At 29.0% G+C, this 15,894-nt stretch overlaps 4 protein-coding genes across 4 annotated transcripts; 3 read left to right on the forward strand and 1 right to left on the reverse strand.

Moving 5' to 3' along the window:
* Window positions 1–20: 20 nt before the first annotated feature.
* Window positions 21–7,369, forward strand: Su(dx) (Suppressor of deltex). Its single transcript, XM_089074935.1, has 12 exons — window positions 21–216; window positions 771–907; window positions 1,618–2,049; window positions 2,215–3,589; window positions 3,667–3,898; window positions 4,072–4,379; window positions 4,459–4,701; window positions 4,812–4,971; window positions 5,062–5,336; window positions 5,710–5,935; window positions 6,008–6,104; window positions 6,285–7,369. The coding sequence occupies exons 2-12, from the start codon at window positions 850–852 to the stop codon at window positions 6,455–6,457; spliced, it is 3,579 nt and encodes a 1,192-aa protein (XP_088931061.1). The 5' UTR covers window positions 21–216; window positions 771–849; the 3' UTR covers window positions 6,458–7,369.
* A 4-nt stretch (window positions 7,370–7,373) lies between these two features.
* Window positions 7,374–9,686, reverse strand: LOC105428751 (uncharacterized). The gene is made up of 6 exons (XM_011641210.3): window positions 9,396–9,686; window positions 8,717–8,812; window positions 8,497–8,636; window positions 8,191–8,326; window positions 7,817–8,091; window positions 7,374–7,598 (listed from the first exon to the last, which is right to left on the reverse strand). Exons 1-6 carry the CDS (start codon window positions 9,482–9,484, stop codon window positions 7,486–7,488), a joined length of 849 nt encoding a protein of 282 aa, XP_011639512.2. The 5' UTR covers window positions 9,485–9,686; the 3' UTR covers window positions 7,374–7,485.
* An 860-nt stretch (window positions 9,687–10,546) lies between these two features.
* On the forward strand, window positions 10,547–13,814 carry l(1)G0320 (signal sequence receptor subunit 1 l(1)G0320). The gene is made up of 5 exons (XM_011641209.3): window positions 10,547–10,854; window positions 11,880–12,053; window positions 12,139–12,398; window positions 12,563–12,830; window positions 13,237–13,814. Exons 1-5 carry the CDS (start codon window positions 10,791–10,793, stop codon window positions 13,308–13,310), a joined length of 840 nt encoding a protein of 279 aa, XP_011639511.2. The 5' UTR covers window positions 10,547–10,790; the 3' UTR covers window positions 13,311–13,814.
* Window positions 13,815–14,136: 322 nt separating this feature from the next.
* Der-1 (derlin 1) lies at window positions 14,137–15,726 on the forward strand. Its single transcript, XM_011641208.3, has 2 exons — window positions 14,137–14,909; window positions 15,064–15,726. The coding sequence occupies exons 1-2, from the start codon at window positions 14,471–14,473 to the stop codon at window positions 15,381–15,383; spliced, it is 759 nt and encodes a 252-aa protein (XP_011639510.1). The 5' UTR covers window positions 14,137–14,470; the 3' UTR covers window positions 15,384–15,726.
* The last annotated feature ends 168 nt before the right edge of the window (window positions 15,727–15,894 follow it).

Here is a 15,894-nt window from a genome sequence, read left to right on the forward strand (position 1 = left end):
CACAGTCGCTTATCGCGCTTTCGTGCATACGACACATAAAGAGACTCTACGTTTGACGTATGGAAAGATGGTGACCGACTGATAGTGAAGTTTGATGATAACGCAAATCCCGAATATTTCCACTTATTCTTACCGTGATAAGATTGTTAATTGCGCAAGTAATGGATGGCAGATCGTTATTGGGGATATCGTGAGCTATCGGAGACATCAATTTTGGTTTGTATTTTCTAGTGTCACCAATTATTTATCCCTTTAATCATACAGATGAGTTTGCATCTTGTCGAGTGACAGCACCTCGATCACCGTGAGATTATAGATCAGTGAATCTTTACGATAATTTCTTTTTTGTATTTACATACATTTGGCTAAGTAACGAATCGTAGATAATATTTAATAAAAAGTCATTGTTACATATAGATCGCACAGTGACTGAGAAATTCTACGAATTTTTAAAAATATTCTTTTTAAAAATATTCTTTGCTCTTGTCTACTCGCATTTAATAGATTCAATAGAACACAATTGAACTGAATCGGATGTATTATTTAATTACATCGCTGATTATATTATTCCTTAAACTAATGCAGAGATATTTTTTACATTTCTTTTTAAATAATTTTCTCATTCTTTTGTTATGAGATTATTGTTGATTATTATCCATTGGTTATTCTTATTATACGTATATATATGTAGCACATCTTATATAACTGCAATATGAATATTATAAGTAATTTCAAAAGTTAACCTATACATGTGGTTCTGTATATTGCAGATATTGCAAGAAAGTAACTCAATGAAAGAATTATGAATTCTTTAAAGTAATCCCTTTAAATCCTAATAAATTTTTTACAATGTCTCATTGCGAGGAAGATGCAGCATCTCCTGGTTTTCATCAATTAAGTATTACAAGTAAGTTATATGGAATTCTAAAAATATAAAACATTTTCAAAGAGTATATTATTATTCAAAGAGTATACATTAAATAAAATAACAATTGTTTATTATAAATGTTTTATCTAAAGAGTCATAATTAAATTACAATATTAAAAATGTTAAAAGTTAAAATGTTAAAAGAATCATAAAATAAAAAGGAAAGTGGAAAGGAAATAGGAGACTTTTTAGTATTACGATCACATTATTGTTTTTTTATCTTCTAAAAGTTATTCCTATCATGTGATATCTTTTTTCAAATGATTTTTTTATCTAATCTCAATCTTGTTTTTGATTAATATTTATTATCAATTTTTACTGATTGTTAGTCAAATATGCTATTTATTAATTATAGAAATAATTAGATTAATTATAAAAACAGTTTGATAAAATAGATTAACTTATAACAATCTTTTTTTTATAATATTTTGTTCTGTGTAATATTCTTGCATAAATGTAATTCACATAAAAAAATTAAATGATATGTATATGTAAATAATTATCTATATGTAAAATAATATATTTGTTACTATTTATTATTAAAAAAAAATCTGATATTTTATAATAACTATTTAATATTTTTGTCTTAAAAATGGTTTAGAGCTATTTTTATAAACTATATAAAGATAGGATAATTAGAGTTAAATTATTGTTTTATTTATACTAATAATGATACTTACTTATTTTAGTTGAAGCAGCAATACTGAGAAGTTCAACTTTTTTAAAGCCTAATCCATATATAGAGTTCTCAGTTGATGATAAAAGTCCTCGTAAAACGGAAGTGTCAAAGTCCACGTATCAACCAAAATGGAACGAAGAATTTACTATACTTGTTACGCCATATTCACAGTTACATTTTCGATTACTTGATCATAGCACATTTCGCAAAGACACATTAATAGGAGAGAAACGGATAAACTTATTTCAAGTCTTATCACATTATAATGGAAAACTAGAAAATTTAGAATTAACATTTGATTTAATGAGTGAGAGTAAACATGATTCCCAACTGTGCAAAGTTGGTGAATTGATTACTGTATTTGATGGACTTAGAATCGATACCACTAATGAAATACCAGTGAATGATACTAGTGAACCATCTTGCCAAATACAATCTGATGGTAAGAAAAATGTTATAATTAATGCATATCAAATTTGAAGATTATTTAATGTTATATTTATAACAGTAATTTGTTCAAACTAAAAATATTAAATATATGTTACTTGAAAATATTTGTCAAGAATATTTATTTTTTTTTTCTTTATTACATATTAAATTGTATTAGGTGCCACAAATGATGCAATCAATAACCGAAGTATTCTCAACGGTGGAGTTCGTGCACGTATGAGATTACATAGCTCAGAGAATCTTGCACCATCGGTATATCATCTGACAAATATTCGCCTTAGCCCCAATTATAATGGTGGAAACCATCAAGCAAACAGCAACAAAAACATTTCTACCACGATCTCAAATACAGATGGTCTACTGCTTCCAACATCAAGTAATCCTAATGTCAAAAGTAGTCCTAGTATGCACCTTCCCGCGTGTAGTTCGGTGAATGGGCACGCTATTCCAATGGCGGACAAATCTATAATGTCACCAGGAAACAAGCATGCGACAGACATACGAACTTTCGCAGGTAGATCGACTGTTAAAGAACAATCGTCGATGTCGTCCAATTCATCGGAGGGGCGAGCATATACTTGGAGCAATTACAGCAACGTGGATCAACCGGCAATGGTCAAGACGGATTCACGTCCATCGCGATCAATAGTGGAACAATCTTCTTTGATGATATCCGGACAGCAGATATGCGCGGATGTCCGTGGAATATCGCGACAAGATCAATCGATGCTTCCTAATGTGGACAGTCCCAGTGCTTCTCAAACGGATGCGAATGTATCATCACACGTGGACATGTGTGGCGGTGCTATTAGTACCGTGCGAGTAGAACAACCAATTGCTGCGGCTCTTCCAGACGATCACATAATGACACGATCAGAACAATCATCGAATATTCTTTTAACAGATGATTTACGTGGACCGAGACAAGCAGATCAATCTACGAATATTCGACGAATGAGTATGACCAATGAGGATCAACGCACGACGAGACAACATTCGGAACAATCTACAAACATTCGTGTAACTGAAGATTTACGAGGAATGAGACAGCCCGAGCAGTCCACAAGTGTTCGTGTTAATGAAGATTTGCGCGTGATAAGACAGCCAGAACAATCTACTAGCGTTCGTCTGCAGGAGGATTTGCGAACTCCACGAGCGGAACAATCAATAAGTGCAGCGCCACTTACAGATTTACGTGGAGTTTCACGTAGTCAACAAAACACAACTGTTTCTCTGACGGACGGTCGTGCTGTGGTTCTCCGATCAGAACAATCAACAGTGATTCCTCTCACTGACGGACGAACAATTCCCATTGTAGAACATATGTCCTCCACGTTACCAGATCCTCGCTCCGGCATGCCACGAGTTCCGCAGAATGCGACTTCATTACCAAGTCAATCAATTGCTGCATCCATGCCTGGACAGTCTGTGACGCAATCGGGATCTTCTGTATTACTTACTGAAGATATCAATCATTCCGAGGAACCTTTGCCGCCAGGTTGGGAAATGAGATACGATTTGTATGGAAGAAGGTAATCTGTCGCGATACATACCTAAATTTCGCAAAATTAACTTTTATCTCTATCTTGTATTTTTTTCTGATGCTCAGATATTACGTCGATCACAATACCCGAAGCACGTCTTGGGAAAGGCCTCAGCCGTTACCTCCTGGATGGGAAGTTCGTCGAGATCCAAGAGGTAGAATTTATTACGTTGATCATAATACAAGAAGCACCACATGGCAAAGGCCAAGTACAGAAAGATTACAACATTTCCAACATTGGCAAGGTGAAAGACAATATGTCGTTCAACAAGGCAATCAAAGATTTCTTTATCCTCAGGTAATCAAATTGATTGAATTATGAAGAGAGAAATTATACATATATATATATATATATATATATATATATATATATATATATATATATAATTTTTTGAGTTATTTGAATATAAGAAAAAATATTAAAATAGATTTCGTAAAATTTGTACCATAAAATTTATATTATTACCATAGATTCACAGTGGTCAAATGTCTGCTGCTCCATCAACATCTACAGCTGACGATGATGATGCTCTAGGACCATTACCGGCTGGTTGGGAAAAACGAAAACAACCGGAAGGAAGAGTTTATTATGTAAATCATAAGAACCGGACTACGCAATGGGAGGATCCTCGAACGCAAGGTCAAGAAACTGGAATGGACGAACCACCGTTACCAGATGGCTGGGAAATACGGTTAACGGAAGACGGGGTTCGATATTTTGTAGATCATAACACTCGTACAACAACATTTCAGGATCCAAGACCTGGTGCACCCAAAGGGTCAGTATCAAATATATTGCGTCCAGCTGCACGCGTATAATACATAATAAAAATTATGTATTTTATTTTTCTCATACAGACCAAAAGGTGTATATCGTGTCCCAAGGGCATACGAAAGATCGTTCCGATGGAAGTTGTCTCAGTTCCGATTCTTATGCCAGACTAATGCGCTGCCTAACCATATCAAGATTAGTGTTAGTCGGCAGACATTATTTGAAGATTCTTATCATCAAATAATGAACGCGGAAGCTTTTGCGTTGCGACGGCGATTATATATAATATTTAAAGGAGAGGAAGGTCTAGACTATGGAGGTGTATCTAGGTATGACTTACAAACATAATAAAAGAATGTATATATTTGTTGATATGGTGGAAAAATGTTTTGAATGATTGTTTGATATGGTGGAAAAATTAAATGGTTTTAATTTGCAGGGAATGGTTTTTCTTATTGAGTCATGAAGTCTTAAATCCGATGTATTGCCTATTCGAGTATGCCAATAAAAGCAATTATAGTTTACAAATAAATCCAGCATCATATGTTAATCCTGACCATTTGCAGTATTTCAAATTTATAGGAAGATTTATTGCAATGGTATGTTTCTTTTTTCTACGTTTTTCTACATTTATATGAAGAAAATTAAGTACAAATTCCTATTTCTTTTTTTTTTTTTAATTTCAACAGGCTCTTTATCATGGTCGATTTATATATAGTGGATTTACAATGCCATTTTATAAACGCATGTTGAATAAAAAATTAGTAATGAAGGATATAGAATCTATCGATCCGGAGTTCTACAAATCCCTTGTATGGATAAAAGAAAATAACATCGATGAATGTGGCCTAGAATTATTTTATAGTGTGGATTTTGAGATCCTCGGTCAAGTAATACATCATGAGTTAAAAGAAGGTGGTGATAAAGTTAGAGTAGGTGAAGACAATAAAGAAGAATACATCAGGTATATTTTTTTTTTTAACAAAAACAATTGTAATTTCAGTTTACTGCACTATACCGGGTTAGTATACTAAACGCTGATATAGATGAAATTATTGAAATGTAAAAATACATAAACATTTCAAAATGATTATATAAATAGTCAATAATGAATTTGTATTATTTAGCTGAATACGAGTTAATAATTTCATTTTCAAAGAAGTAATATTAGGCTATTACATTTAGATATTTCATATGTAGCAGTCTTTGATGTACACTAATCCGTTGTAGTGCAGTAAACCAAATTCGCTATTAGACATATAGTTATAAAAGAAGAAAGATATATTTATATGTATACATGAGTAAGAGATAATTTTTGAATCCTGATCATTCAATAGGTTGATGACAGAGTGGAGAATGACAAGAGGTATAGAGGAACAAACGAAAGCATTTTTAGAAGGCTTCAATTCAGTTGTCCCACTTGAATGGCTCAAATATTTTGATGAACGTGAATTGGAGCTTATGCTTTGCGGTATGCAAGAAATAGATGTTGAAGATTGGCAACGCAATACTATTTATAGACATTATACTCGTAACAGTAAACAAATCTTATGGTTCTGGCAGGTATGATAATTTTATTATATCACTTATCATAATTCCAACATTATATTCAAATGTATGCTGTTTATATTTTAGTTTGTAACGAGAACAGATAGCGAAAAGAGAGCTAGATTGTTGCAATTTGTAACTGGTACTTGTCGTGTACCTGTTGGTGGATTTGCTGAATTAATGGGTAAGTTACGACGAAGTAGAATTAGTTTTTTTATTTTTGAAAATGTTTATTCTATTTTATAAATGAATTTAATGAGAAAATAGATTATTAATTTATATATATATAAAACTAGTATAATTAAGAAAATTGTTGACATTTTTAATAATAAATAGATTTGAATTATATTACATTGTCATACAGGAAGCAATGGACCACAAAGATTTTGTATAGAGAAATTTGGAAAAGATACCTGGCTACCGCGATCACATACCTGTTTCAATAGATTAGATTTGCCACCTTACAAAAGTTATGACCAATTAGTAGAAAAACTGAATTACGCAATCGAAGAAACTGAAGGATTTGGCCAAGAATAATGGTAAACATATTAATAATTAATGTGGTAGGTACACTACATTTATGTATGATTAGTGGTTGAAACAAGCAAAATTTAATGTAGTGCCACAATTTATTGGAGGCAGCTATAATTAACATTGTAAAAGTTGCAAATAATTAAAGATGTTTATAGATATATTATTCCAAAAATTTGTATGAAATGTCGTAAATTATATGCAAATAATGTAACAATCTATATTGCTCTATTATAATTTATTCCAATGTATTTCATATTTTATTGACATTTTTAACTTAATCATAGATATTGCATAGAAAATATGAAATTTATAATAAAATTAACAATAATATAAATACATATTAAGAAAGTAAATAAAAATGTACAATTTAATGTTTCTTTATAATATATAATGTCTTTTAATTAATTTGTCTTTGTTAAAAAAGTTTATATGATTTAATGTTACGATCTAATTTAACATGATTTATTTACTACTATTGCTATAACGTATAAGCAAGTTCTAATTATATATACGAATACAATGAAAATTATAAATCTTCTTTCATATTATATACTTTAATATTTTATTATTTTATTATTTTATATACTTTAATAGATCTTTAAAATCAATATAATTTAAAATTCATGCGAAAAAAACGACATATGGTATTATATGATCAAAATCAGACATTTATATAATACAAAATAAATTAAATCTTTAACAGAAAGACATTTATTTCTAGGAATTTTATATTTTTAAGCAAGATGATCCAGTTATATAACTTAAAAAATATTTTGTTTGCATAAATTTTATTAAACGTGAATGTATATATTAAAAATATATATACATATATATGTTCATATATATGTGTATATGTGTATATATGTATGTATATTTCATCAAATAAAGAAAATTATGATAAAAAAAAAATAAGAAGTACTTCAATCTTTGATTCTATTTATTGGATTTATTTATTATACATACAGAAGGCATATTTTAATATAGCCTTAGAGATATATCAACTATAACTTTTATCTATATTTTACTTTTTACTACAATTTCGGATTGGGACCGAAAAACTTCTCCCATGGAAAATGATTCGAAGTTGAATCGTGACTATCTTGTATAGGAACTTCCCTCTTTTGAATAAAATCTTTCAGTTCACCTATAATTCATAAAATTAAAAAAAGTTTCATATTCTTTCAAGTTTTTTCAAGATTCTTTTTAAATTTGAGATTACATAAACATGTATAAAAGAATCCCTTAAATTTTGATGCTTAATATCAAGGAAAAAGAAACTGACATTATGTCAATTAATAACAAATAATTAATGAATATCTCTTATTTAGAGAGCACATATTCTTTTCCAATTATTATACTTACTTTCATCCATGTTAATGAAATCCTCAGATTTTGTTTCAATTCCATTTTTATCCTTTTTTATAGTAATAACATGTTTCTTATCGCCTATCTGTTTTGAAATAATTGTCTCTTCATTACCTTCAGTATCTCTGATCATTCGCTTTTTTTCTATAGTTCCATCAGGTCTACGTATAATTTCTTTTCTAAAAGACTTTCCAAAAATATTTGGTACGGAAGGTTTTATTGTTTCTACATTTCCTTTGTTCCACATTTTTGAAAATTCTTCTTTAGAAATCCTAGAATAAGTAGAACAAATTATTATCACATACATTAATCATAATTTGATCGAATATTTGAGAAAAATCAAAGAATTGTATTATGCAGTTCATATTTACTTTCCATCTAAATCTGTATCTACTTTGGATTCAACTGGTACATCTACAATGCCAAATTTATCAGACCCCAATTTCAACATCTTGTCTCGTAAATTGTCATATTTTTCAATAAATGGTAACTCCATGGATTCACATTCTATAAAAATAGTTTTTTTTAGATAATATTAATTCTTTTAGATTAATTTAGTAATAGTTTTTGATAATTAAGGTTTAAAATTATATATACTTCATTTAAAATGGAGTATAGAAAATATACATTTATAAATAATTATAATAAACTATAAATTTTATATTGAATAAACATACGAGAAAAAATATTGTTGAATTCCTTAACATTCATGTTGAATTCCTTAACAAAATTTCTTAACATGTTGTCCATCTGTGTTTGAAATAACATTTCAAATGGGTTGCTAAAAATTGGGTTGTTAAAAGGTAAGTTAGGATACCTGGAAAGAAAAAAAAAATTGAAATTTATTGAAATATTTTTGAATATCCTTTTTTATTTGAAATATATCTTTTTCTTTACCAAAAATTATTCATATCCTCATCATCATCATCATCTTCATCACTTTGCCAAATTGGATTACGAAAATTTCCTCGGTATAAATCATGATCACCAAATCTGAAATGTGTTAATATATACTATAATTATATACTATAAATATATACTATAATTTAAAATAATACAATATTGTTATTTTACATATAATATAATAGTATATTTGATATCATTATATATTGTATATAATAGTATATTCTGATATCATTATATTTTCATTAAAATAAGTTTTGCATTATATTATTGATCTAAAAAGTTGTATATTTTCGTGGTAAACTATATTTGGAATTTAATAAAAATTACCGATTTTGAACAATGTTTCAGGATCATTGACAACTTGATAGGAGAACCATTTGACTATGTTATAATTAGATACAGCTGATCCCACTTTCTTAATTATATTATTTATATTACAATGGACACAATTATCAATTGTTAAAGTTAATGGATAGATATCCAAACTATTGTGTAATATAAACAAGTATATTTTAAGAAATGAATATGTATATTTTGTAATTTTTAATATATAAATATTATAAAAATTTTCCAAAATTACAATTATCATGAGATCGATTCTTTAAACATCTAAAATATCTTGCACAGAACATTTAAAAACATCTTTTTTTTCTACCACATCCAAACTTACCCATTTGTACTAGGCTCAGTGTGACGTTTTATACCGAAGAAATTTCGAAAATAATCGAAGAACGACATTTCTGTATTAGTTGGTATCATACAAAATAATCTTCTTTTCTTTTTGCTTGCCTTTAGTTTGTAAATGAACTGACACAGGCCAAACAGCGTAAACAATCATTGTCAAGATAACATAACTAATTGCGTCATGAACATAAGAATTGCATCATGGACATAAGAATATTTAGATCATAAAACTTATCATAAAGCCTGTATCAGGGTTGCGTTCGGAAATATTATCCGTGCCCCTATAAATCAAGATGCCTTTTCATGCTGACGCTTGTTTTTAACGTTAAATTAGATCACGTGATTAAAATTAACACAGAATAATAAAATCTGAATGATTATTTTGATCACGTGATCTAGTTTGACGCTAAAAACGAACGTCGAGCGTCAGCATAAAAAGGCACCTTTATTTTATCCTTTAACATTCAGTATGTTTTCGAACGCAGACTAGATTACGATTAAAGGTCGAAGCATTGTGATTGGCCAATTTCTTAAGTCTTAAAGTCTCATTGTAGACACCGCTTTAATATCGGTCCACAATAAGTATTTAATCTTTAAGCCGTAAGAAATTGACCAATCAGTCGATTATTCTTTTCATATTCGATTATAATTGATCAATTTCTTACGTCTTAAAGCTTAAATCATTTTTTGTGGACCGATACTTATGGAGGTCGTAATCTATTAACTTATGCCTAACCGTAAAAGATTGATCAATCACAATCGAATTATAGAAGAATAATCGACTATGATTGGTTAATTTTTTACAATTATGACGTAAGTTAACAGATTACGGCCTCTATAAATCAATCCTTAAGCCATAAAAAAATGGACGAATGAACGAATAGTCGAAGGGGTGACACCCGTTTGACCACGTCCTGATTGACCACTCACAGTGCTTGAACAGTGGAAAAATTCTAGGAGCCAGCCCCTGTAAGTGGCTAATGATCAATCGGGACGTGGTCAAACGGATGTCACCCGACCGGGACTAAGAACTGACTATGAATACCGACCGTAGTTCCGGGCTTTAGCATTCTGCTACTCTTTGCCGCATTAATGCGCATGCGCGAAGAAGAAAGTTCGATTAAAATATTGATGAAAACTGGACCATTATTACCACGCGCCGCACCATATGCCGCGATAAATTCACGTTCCACGTTGCTGAAGTGACGACTACCGCAGACTACCATGCTGAACTTCCACGTAGCATGCAGTGGTGCGTGGTAACGATAGTTGTACGTTATGTCGGAGTACCGTAAGTTTGGCACAATCGTCGCGAGTGGATGTTGAGATCGAATTAATCAGTGTTCTTAACAGAAGAGTGCCAATCAAGTAGTTGATTAAGATGAGGAACTTTAACATTTTTCTATTTACGATTATTTCGGCATTTGTACTTGCAAAAAACGGAGGTAATACAATTTATTTATTCGCCTTAACACATTTCACGGTGTATGCATAAGGATATTTCTTATAAACGCATATTTCTTATGAAATATGAATTAACTTTTAACTTGAGCTTTTAGTTTTCCCATTCTGTAATGATTTATTCGAATATTTTTAAACAGATAATTCATACGATTAAGTGAAATTTTCTTATGTTTTGAAATTTTCAACTTTTATTATGTTAATTTTTGAATGTGTATATGAAGAATACTAAAAAACACTTGTCATGAATGGAGTAAAATTTATAATGAAAAAGTTTACGTTCTAATTTAAATTTATATTTATTTTTATAAGTCTAAATATATTTATTTATTTTGATGATAGATTTTAAATAATAATTTTGAATGTTTTGAAAAATATTTTATAATTTTTGTTACTATATATAGAGTTTATCATGTATAATGTATTATTTATTTCAGTCACTTAAAAATACTTTAGTATGCAAGATGTTCTAAGAAAAAAAGTTAATATTTTGAGAAGCTGTGGTATTGGTTATTTTCTAAAAAAAAAAATCTATTTTAAATGGTTTTCTAAAGAGCTATTTAAATGGAGCTATTTAAATATTAAAAATTAGTAAAAGATACTACATATTATTTTTAATTTTATATTTTTTTAAAAATCCATTAATGTTGGTGCATCTTATGTGAAAACATCACATGTCGCTCTCGTCTAGGATTATTTCGACATTTCTTAGAATTGATATTGACAGTGGAATTTTTGAAAATATATTAGTGAAGTCTATCAAATTTATCACTTGAACAATAAAATTGAAAACAATATATAATATTTCTTATTAATAATTTTTTAACATCTAAATAGTTCTATCTCAGAAGTTATTTTGGTTAGGACATGTTTATATATACTTTTTTTAAGAATAATCAATATTATCATTTTTCAAAAAAATTAAACTTTCCTCCTTGAACATTCTATATAAGTATAGTGATATTTGATAGATTTCTTATATTGATAGATTTGTCATTTAAATTTGCAGGATATGTATATGCTCAAGAAGATGAGAATATTGATGATATTGTTGATGTAGAAGGAGAAGAAGGTAGTATAATAACTGAAGAAGAAATAGAGGAAGATACAAGTAATGCTTCAGCTGACGCTGATACAACGATACTTTTTACGAAACCTGTTCACAATACGCTATCTACCCTTGGTATTTTTATTGAATATTTCAATACTGAGATTAAAACATATAATATTATTTCATGATATTAAAATACATATTATGAATTTGACAGAATTGCCTGCTGGAAATATAGTAGAATTTCTTGTGGGTTTTACAAACAAGGGTGAAAATGATTTTGTATTGGAATCACTTGATGCTTCTTTCCGCTATGCAATGGATTTCAATTTTTATATTCAAAATTTCTCTACATTTACATTTAATAAAGTTGTGAAACCCAAACATGAAGCTACTTTAGCTTATTCCTTTATACCATCTGAAAGTTTTGCTGGAAGACCATTTGGTTTAAATGTTAACTTGAATTATAAAGATGCAGTACGTATGATATTATATATGTTATTATAAAGCATTAAAAAAAATTTTTTTAATTTATGACTTGGAAGAAAGAAGAACATATATAAAGTAAAATGTATATATAATAGAATATATACATATTCTGTATATTCATAAGTATATTAATATATTATATTTTTTTACAGAATGGAATTTCTTACAATGAAGCGGTCTTTAATGAAACTATACAGATTATAGAGATAGAAGATGGTCTTGATGGAGAAACCATTTTCCTTTACATATTCCTTGCAGCATGTGTCATATTGACTCTTGTAGGAGGACAACAATTGTTATCATCTTTGGGACGCAAGTCGCGTTCTTCTACCACTCGTAAAGCACCTGTAGAAATGGGCACTTCTAATCCTAACAATGTAGATTATGATTGGTTACCAAAAGAAACTCTTAACAGAATTAGTAAGTAATAGAATAATTAGAAAGTAATAAATATCTGCTTATGTTAAATTAAAATCAGAATCGTTATAATTGTTTTAATCATTAACTTTATATAATTGTGACTTATAAAACTATAAAAAGTTCCGAAATTTCATCTTGTTATAACTTGATATTTTAAATAATTTTTTGAGAGTTAATCAGATTCATTTTAAGCACAAGATATTTGTGTGTTAGATATTTTTTTTTATCAGTAATAAATTGCCGTTGAATTTTACTTGATATTATAGATATTATGTGATACGTAATAATTGATATTATAAATAATATAGTTACAAATTTCTTTATTAATTTTATATTATTATGGTAAAAGACGTTATATAAAGGTTTAGAATACAAAAATAAATTGTGCTTAAATTGTGCTTTGCAGATAAATCTCCAAGAACGCCGAAGCAAAGTCCAAGACAAAGGAAAACAAAAAAATCAGCTGGTTTTGATGACTAAATTATATATTGATATTTGTATATCAATATATTTATACATTATTTAAAACTGAAGAATCTGTATTGCACAAGACGATTAATAATTTTTGAAAGTTATTCAAGATTCCTTAATCTATTTTAGTTATAAAATGTATGAAAAATATTTAATTCCAATACAGAGAACATAAGTTCCTCAAAAAAAAGTTCTTAATGAGACTATTATAGAGAAAAAGTCATCTATGATTGTATATTTTGTAATATCACAGAATATATTCAATCATATACAATTGAAATTCAAAATCAATGGTGCAATGATATTTAATAATTTATTTTTGCACAAACTCTATATGTAGTCTTATACTTAGAATAGTTATTTTTTTCCTGAGATTCATTTTTTTGTACAAGTTGCGTTATTATTATGAATAATATGAATGTGTGCAAATTATAATAAGAATAAAATTGTGATTAATAATTCTGTAATTATTATATCATTTAATAAAAGAAGGGAAACAGTTTTTTGTATAAATTTTTCTAATTATATTTTATGTTAGAAAATATATCAGAATAGAACATGAATGTCTTGATTGAAATGAAATAACACTTTTATTCTCTTATATAGAATATCAACAAAAATCAATTTGTTAAAAAATTATACAACTTTCTTTAAAAAAAAATGTGATTTTCGACCACCAGCCTAGACTGAACAAAGATCATCTTAATTACTTTTATATCTTCTTTAAAACCAAACAATTTAACAATTCATCTATAAAAGAACACTAGCTATCTCATTCTGTATTTATGTGTGTATATGTATATACATATGTTTTCTATTTAAAAAATGGCTTGAACTAGACCACAACAAGCCATAGATTAGAAGTCACTGGAAAGATAATTGTCTAACAAATAAGATGTGCAATAAAATAAAAGAGTAAAAATACGAGTCTGAACAAGATTGATGTGTATATGATGATGTGTGGATAGTGTGATGAGATGTATATGTGTGTGTATGTTGTTTTACGTGGTATAACCTGAACGCCTATGCTGTACGTACACGTAACCTGAAAAAGACTTAGACGTGGATGTACTTTGGCAGTATACTCACACGTCATTATTTCGCGATTGTTAACCGTGATTCGCGATTAATTGTGTAGCAGCACAAGAACTGCATAGAGACTGTGTAAAATGTCAGATGTGAGAGACTGGTTCAATTCCTTACCGATATTCACGAGATATTGGTTATTATGCACCGCGGTTTTGACGTTAGTCGGCAGATTTGGACTTCTGAGCCCGCATTTATTAGTGTTGTGGCCCGATCGATTTTTTAATAATTTCGAAATCTGGCGGGCAGTAACATGCGTCTTCTATTATCCTCTCAGTCAAGGCACTGGCTTTCATTTCCTGATCAATTGCTATTTCTTGTACAATTACTCGTTAAGATTAGAACGAGGAGAGTATGATGGGAAGCCCGCGGATTATTGCTTCCTCCTCTTATTTAATTGGATATGTTGTGTTATCATTGGGCTTATCGGCGACTTTCCTCTGCTCATGGATCCTATGGTGCTCAGCGTGTTGTATGTCTGGTGTCAACTAAATAAAGATGCCATTGTAAACTTCTGGTTTGGTATGCTATTCATTTCTTTTCTTATCAATATCTTGCATTTATATATAATATAGTATTTTGTATATCTTCCAAGATCTGTTGAGGCATCTTGATTTATAGTTATTAAAAATTTAGAATGTTTTTCATCAACTTACATGAATTAATCTGTTGTTAGGTACACAATTTAAAGCTATGTATCTGCCTTGGGTTTTGTTTGGATTTAACTTGATCATCTCCGGTGGTGGAATGATGGAATTGTTTGGAATTTTAGTAGGACACTTATATGTTTTCTTAAAATTCAAGTATCCTCAAGAACTTGGTGGTCCAGAATTACTTAATACACCTAAGATACTTGAAAGTTATTTTCCACCCCAAAGAGGTGGAATTCGATCATTTGGAAGCGCACCTATTTATAGACCAGCAGAACAAAATGCACAAGGCAGAAATATATTTGGTGGACATAATTGGGGAAGAGGTCATGTACTGGGCCAATAATTAAGAAAATTAAAAAACTTATAAATTTATTGAATATGAAATATTCTATTTTATTGTTATCGTTTCTATCTATAATTGGTATAAGAATGGCTCTCATTTCCCAAAGTCTGCGTTACCAATTCTTCCAAATATCTTTTTGTGAATTTTTACATAATTTTAATAATTAAAATACAAGTCCCATATATGCATTTTAGTATAATACATTTCAATAACGAATATGCATATACATAAAAGAGTAAAAAGAATAATTATTATAAATTATATTAACATATAATGTAATATTTGTTGTATGTAAATATATTGATTCATAAATGCTGGTGATAAAGTTCAAATTTAAAAATAATTATAGTTTAATTTTCTTTATAGATAAAATCTTTTTTTTAATTGATGATTTGTATTTAATATTTTTATATTTTTTATATGGAATAATTAGTTCTCTTAAAAATGACAGTAATTTTTATACAATTTTTAAATAGCTATCCAACAAATTAATTATGCTATTAAATGTCCT

The sequence above is a fragment of the Pogonomyrmex barbatus genome, unplaced genomic scaffold (genome assembly GCF_055798465.1).
Source record: "Pogonomyrmex barbatus isolate J1 unplaced genomic scaffold, ASM5579846v1 scaffold18, whole genome shotgun sequence".
Classification (NCBI taxonomy): Eukaryota; Metazoa; Arthropoda; class Insecta; order Hymenoptera; family Formicidae; genus Pogonomyrmex; species Pogonomyrmex barbatus.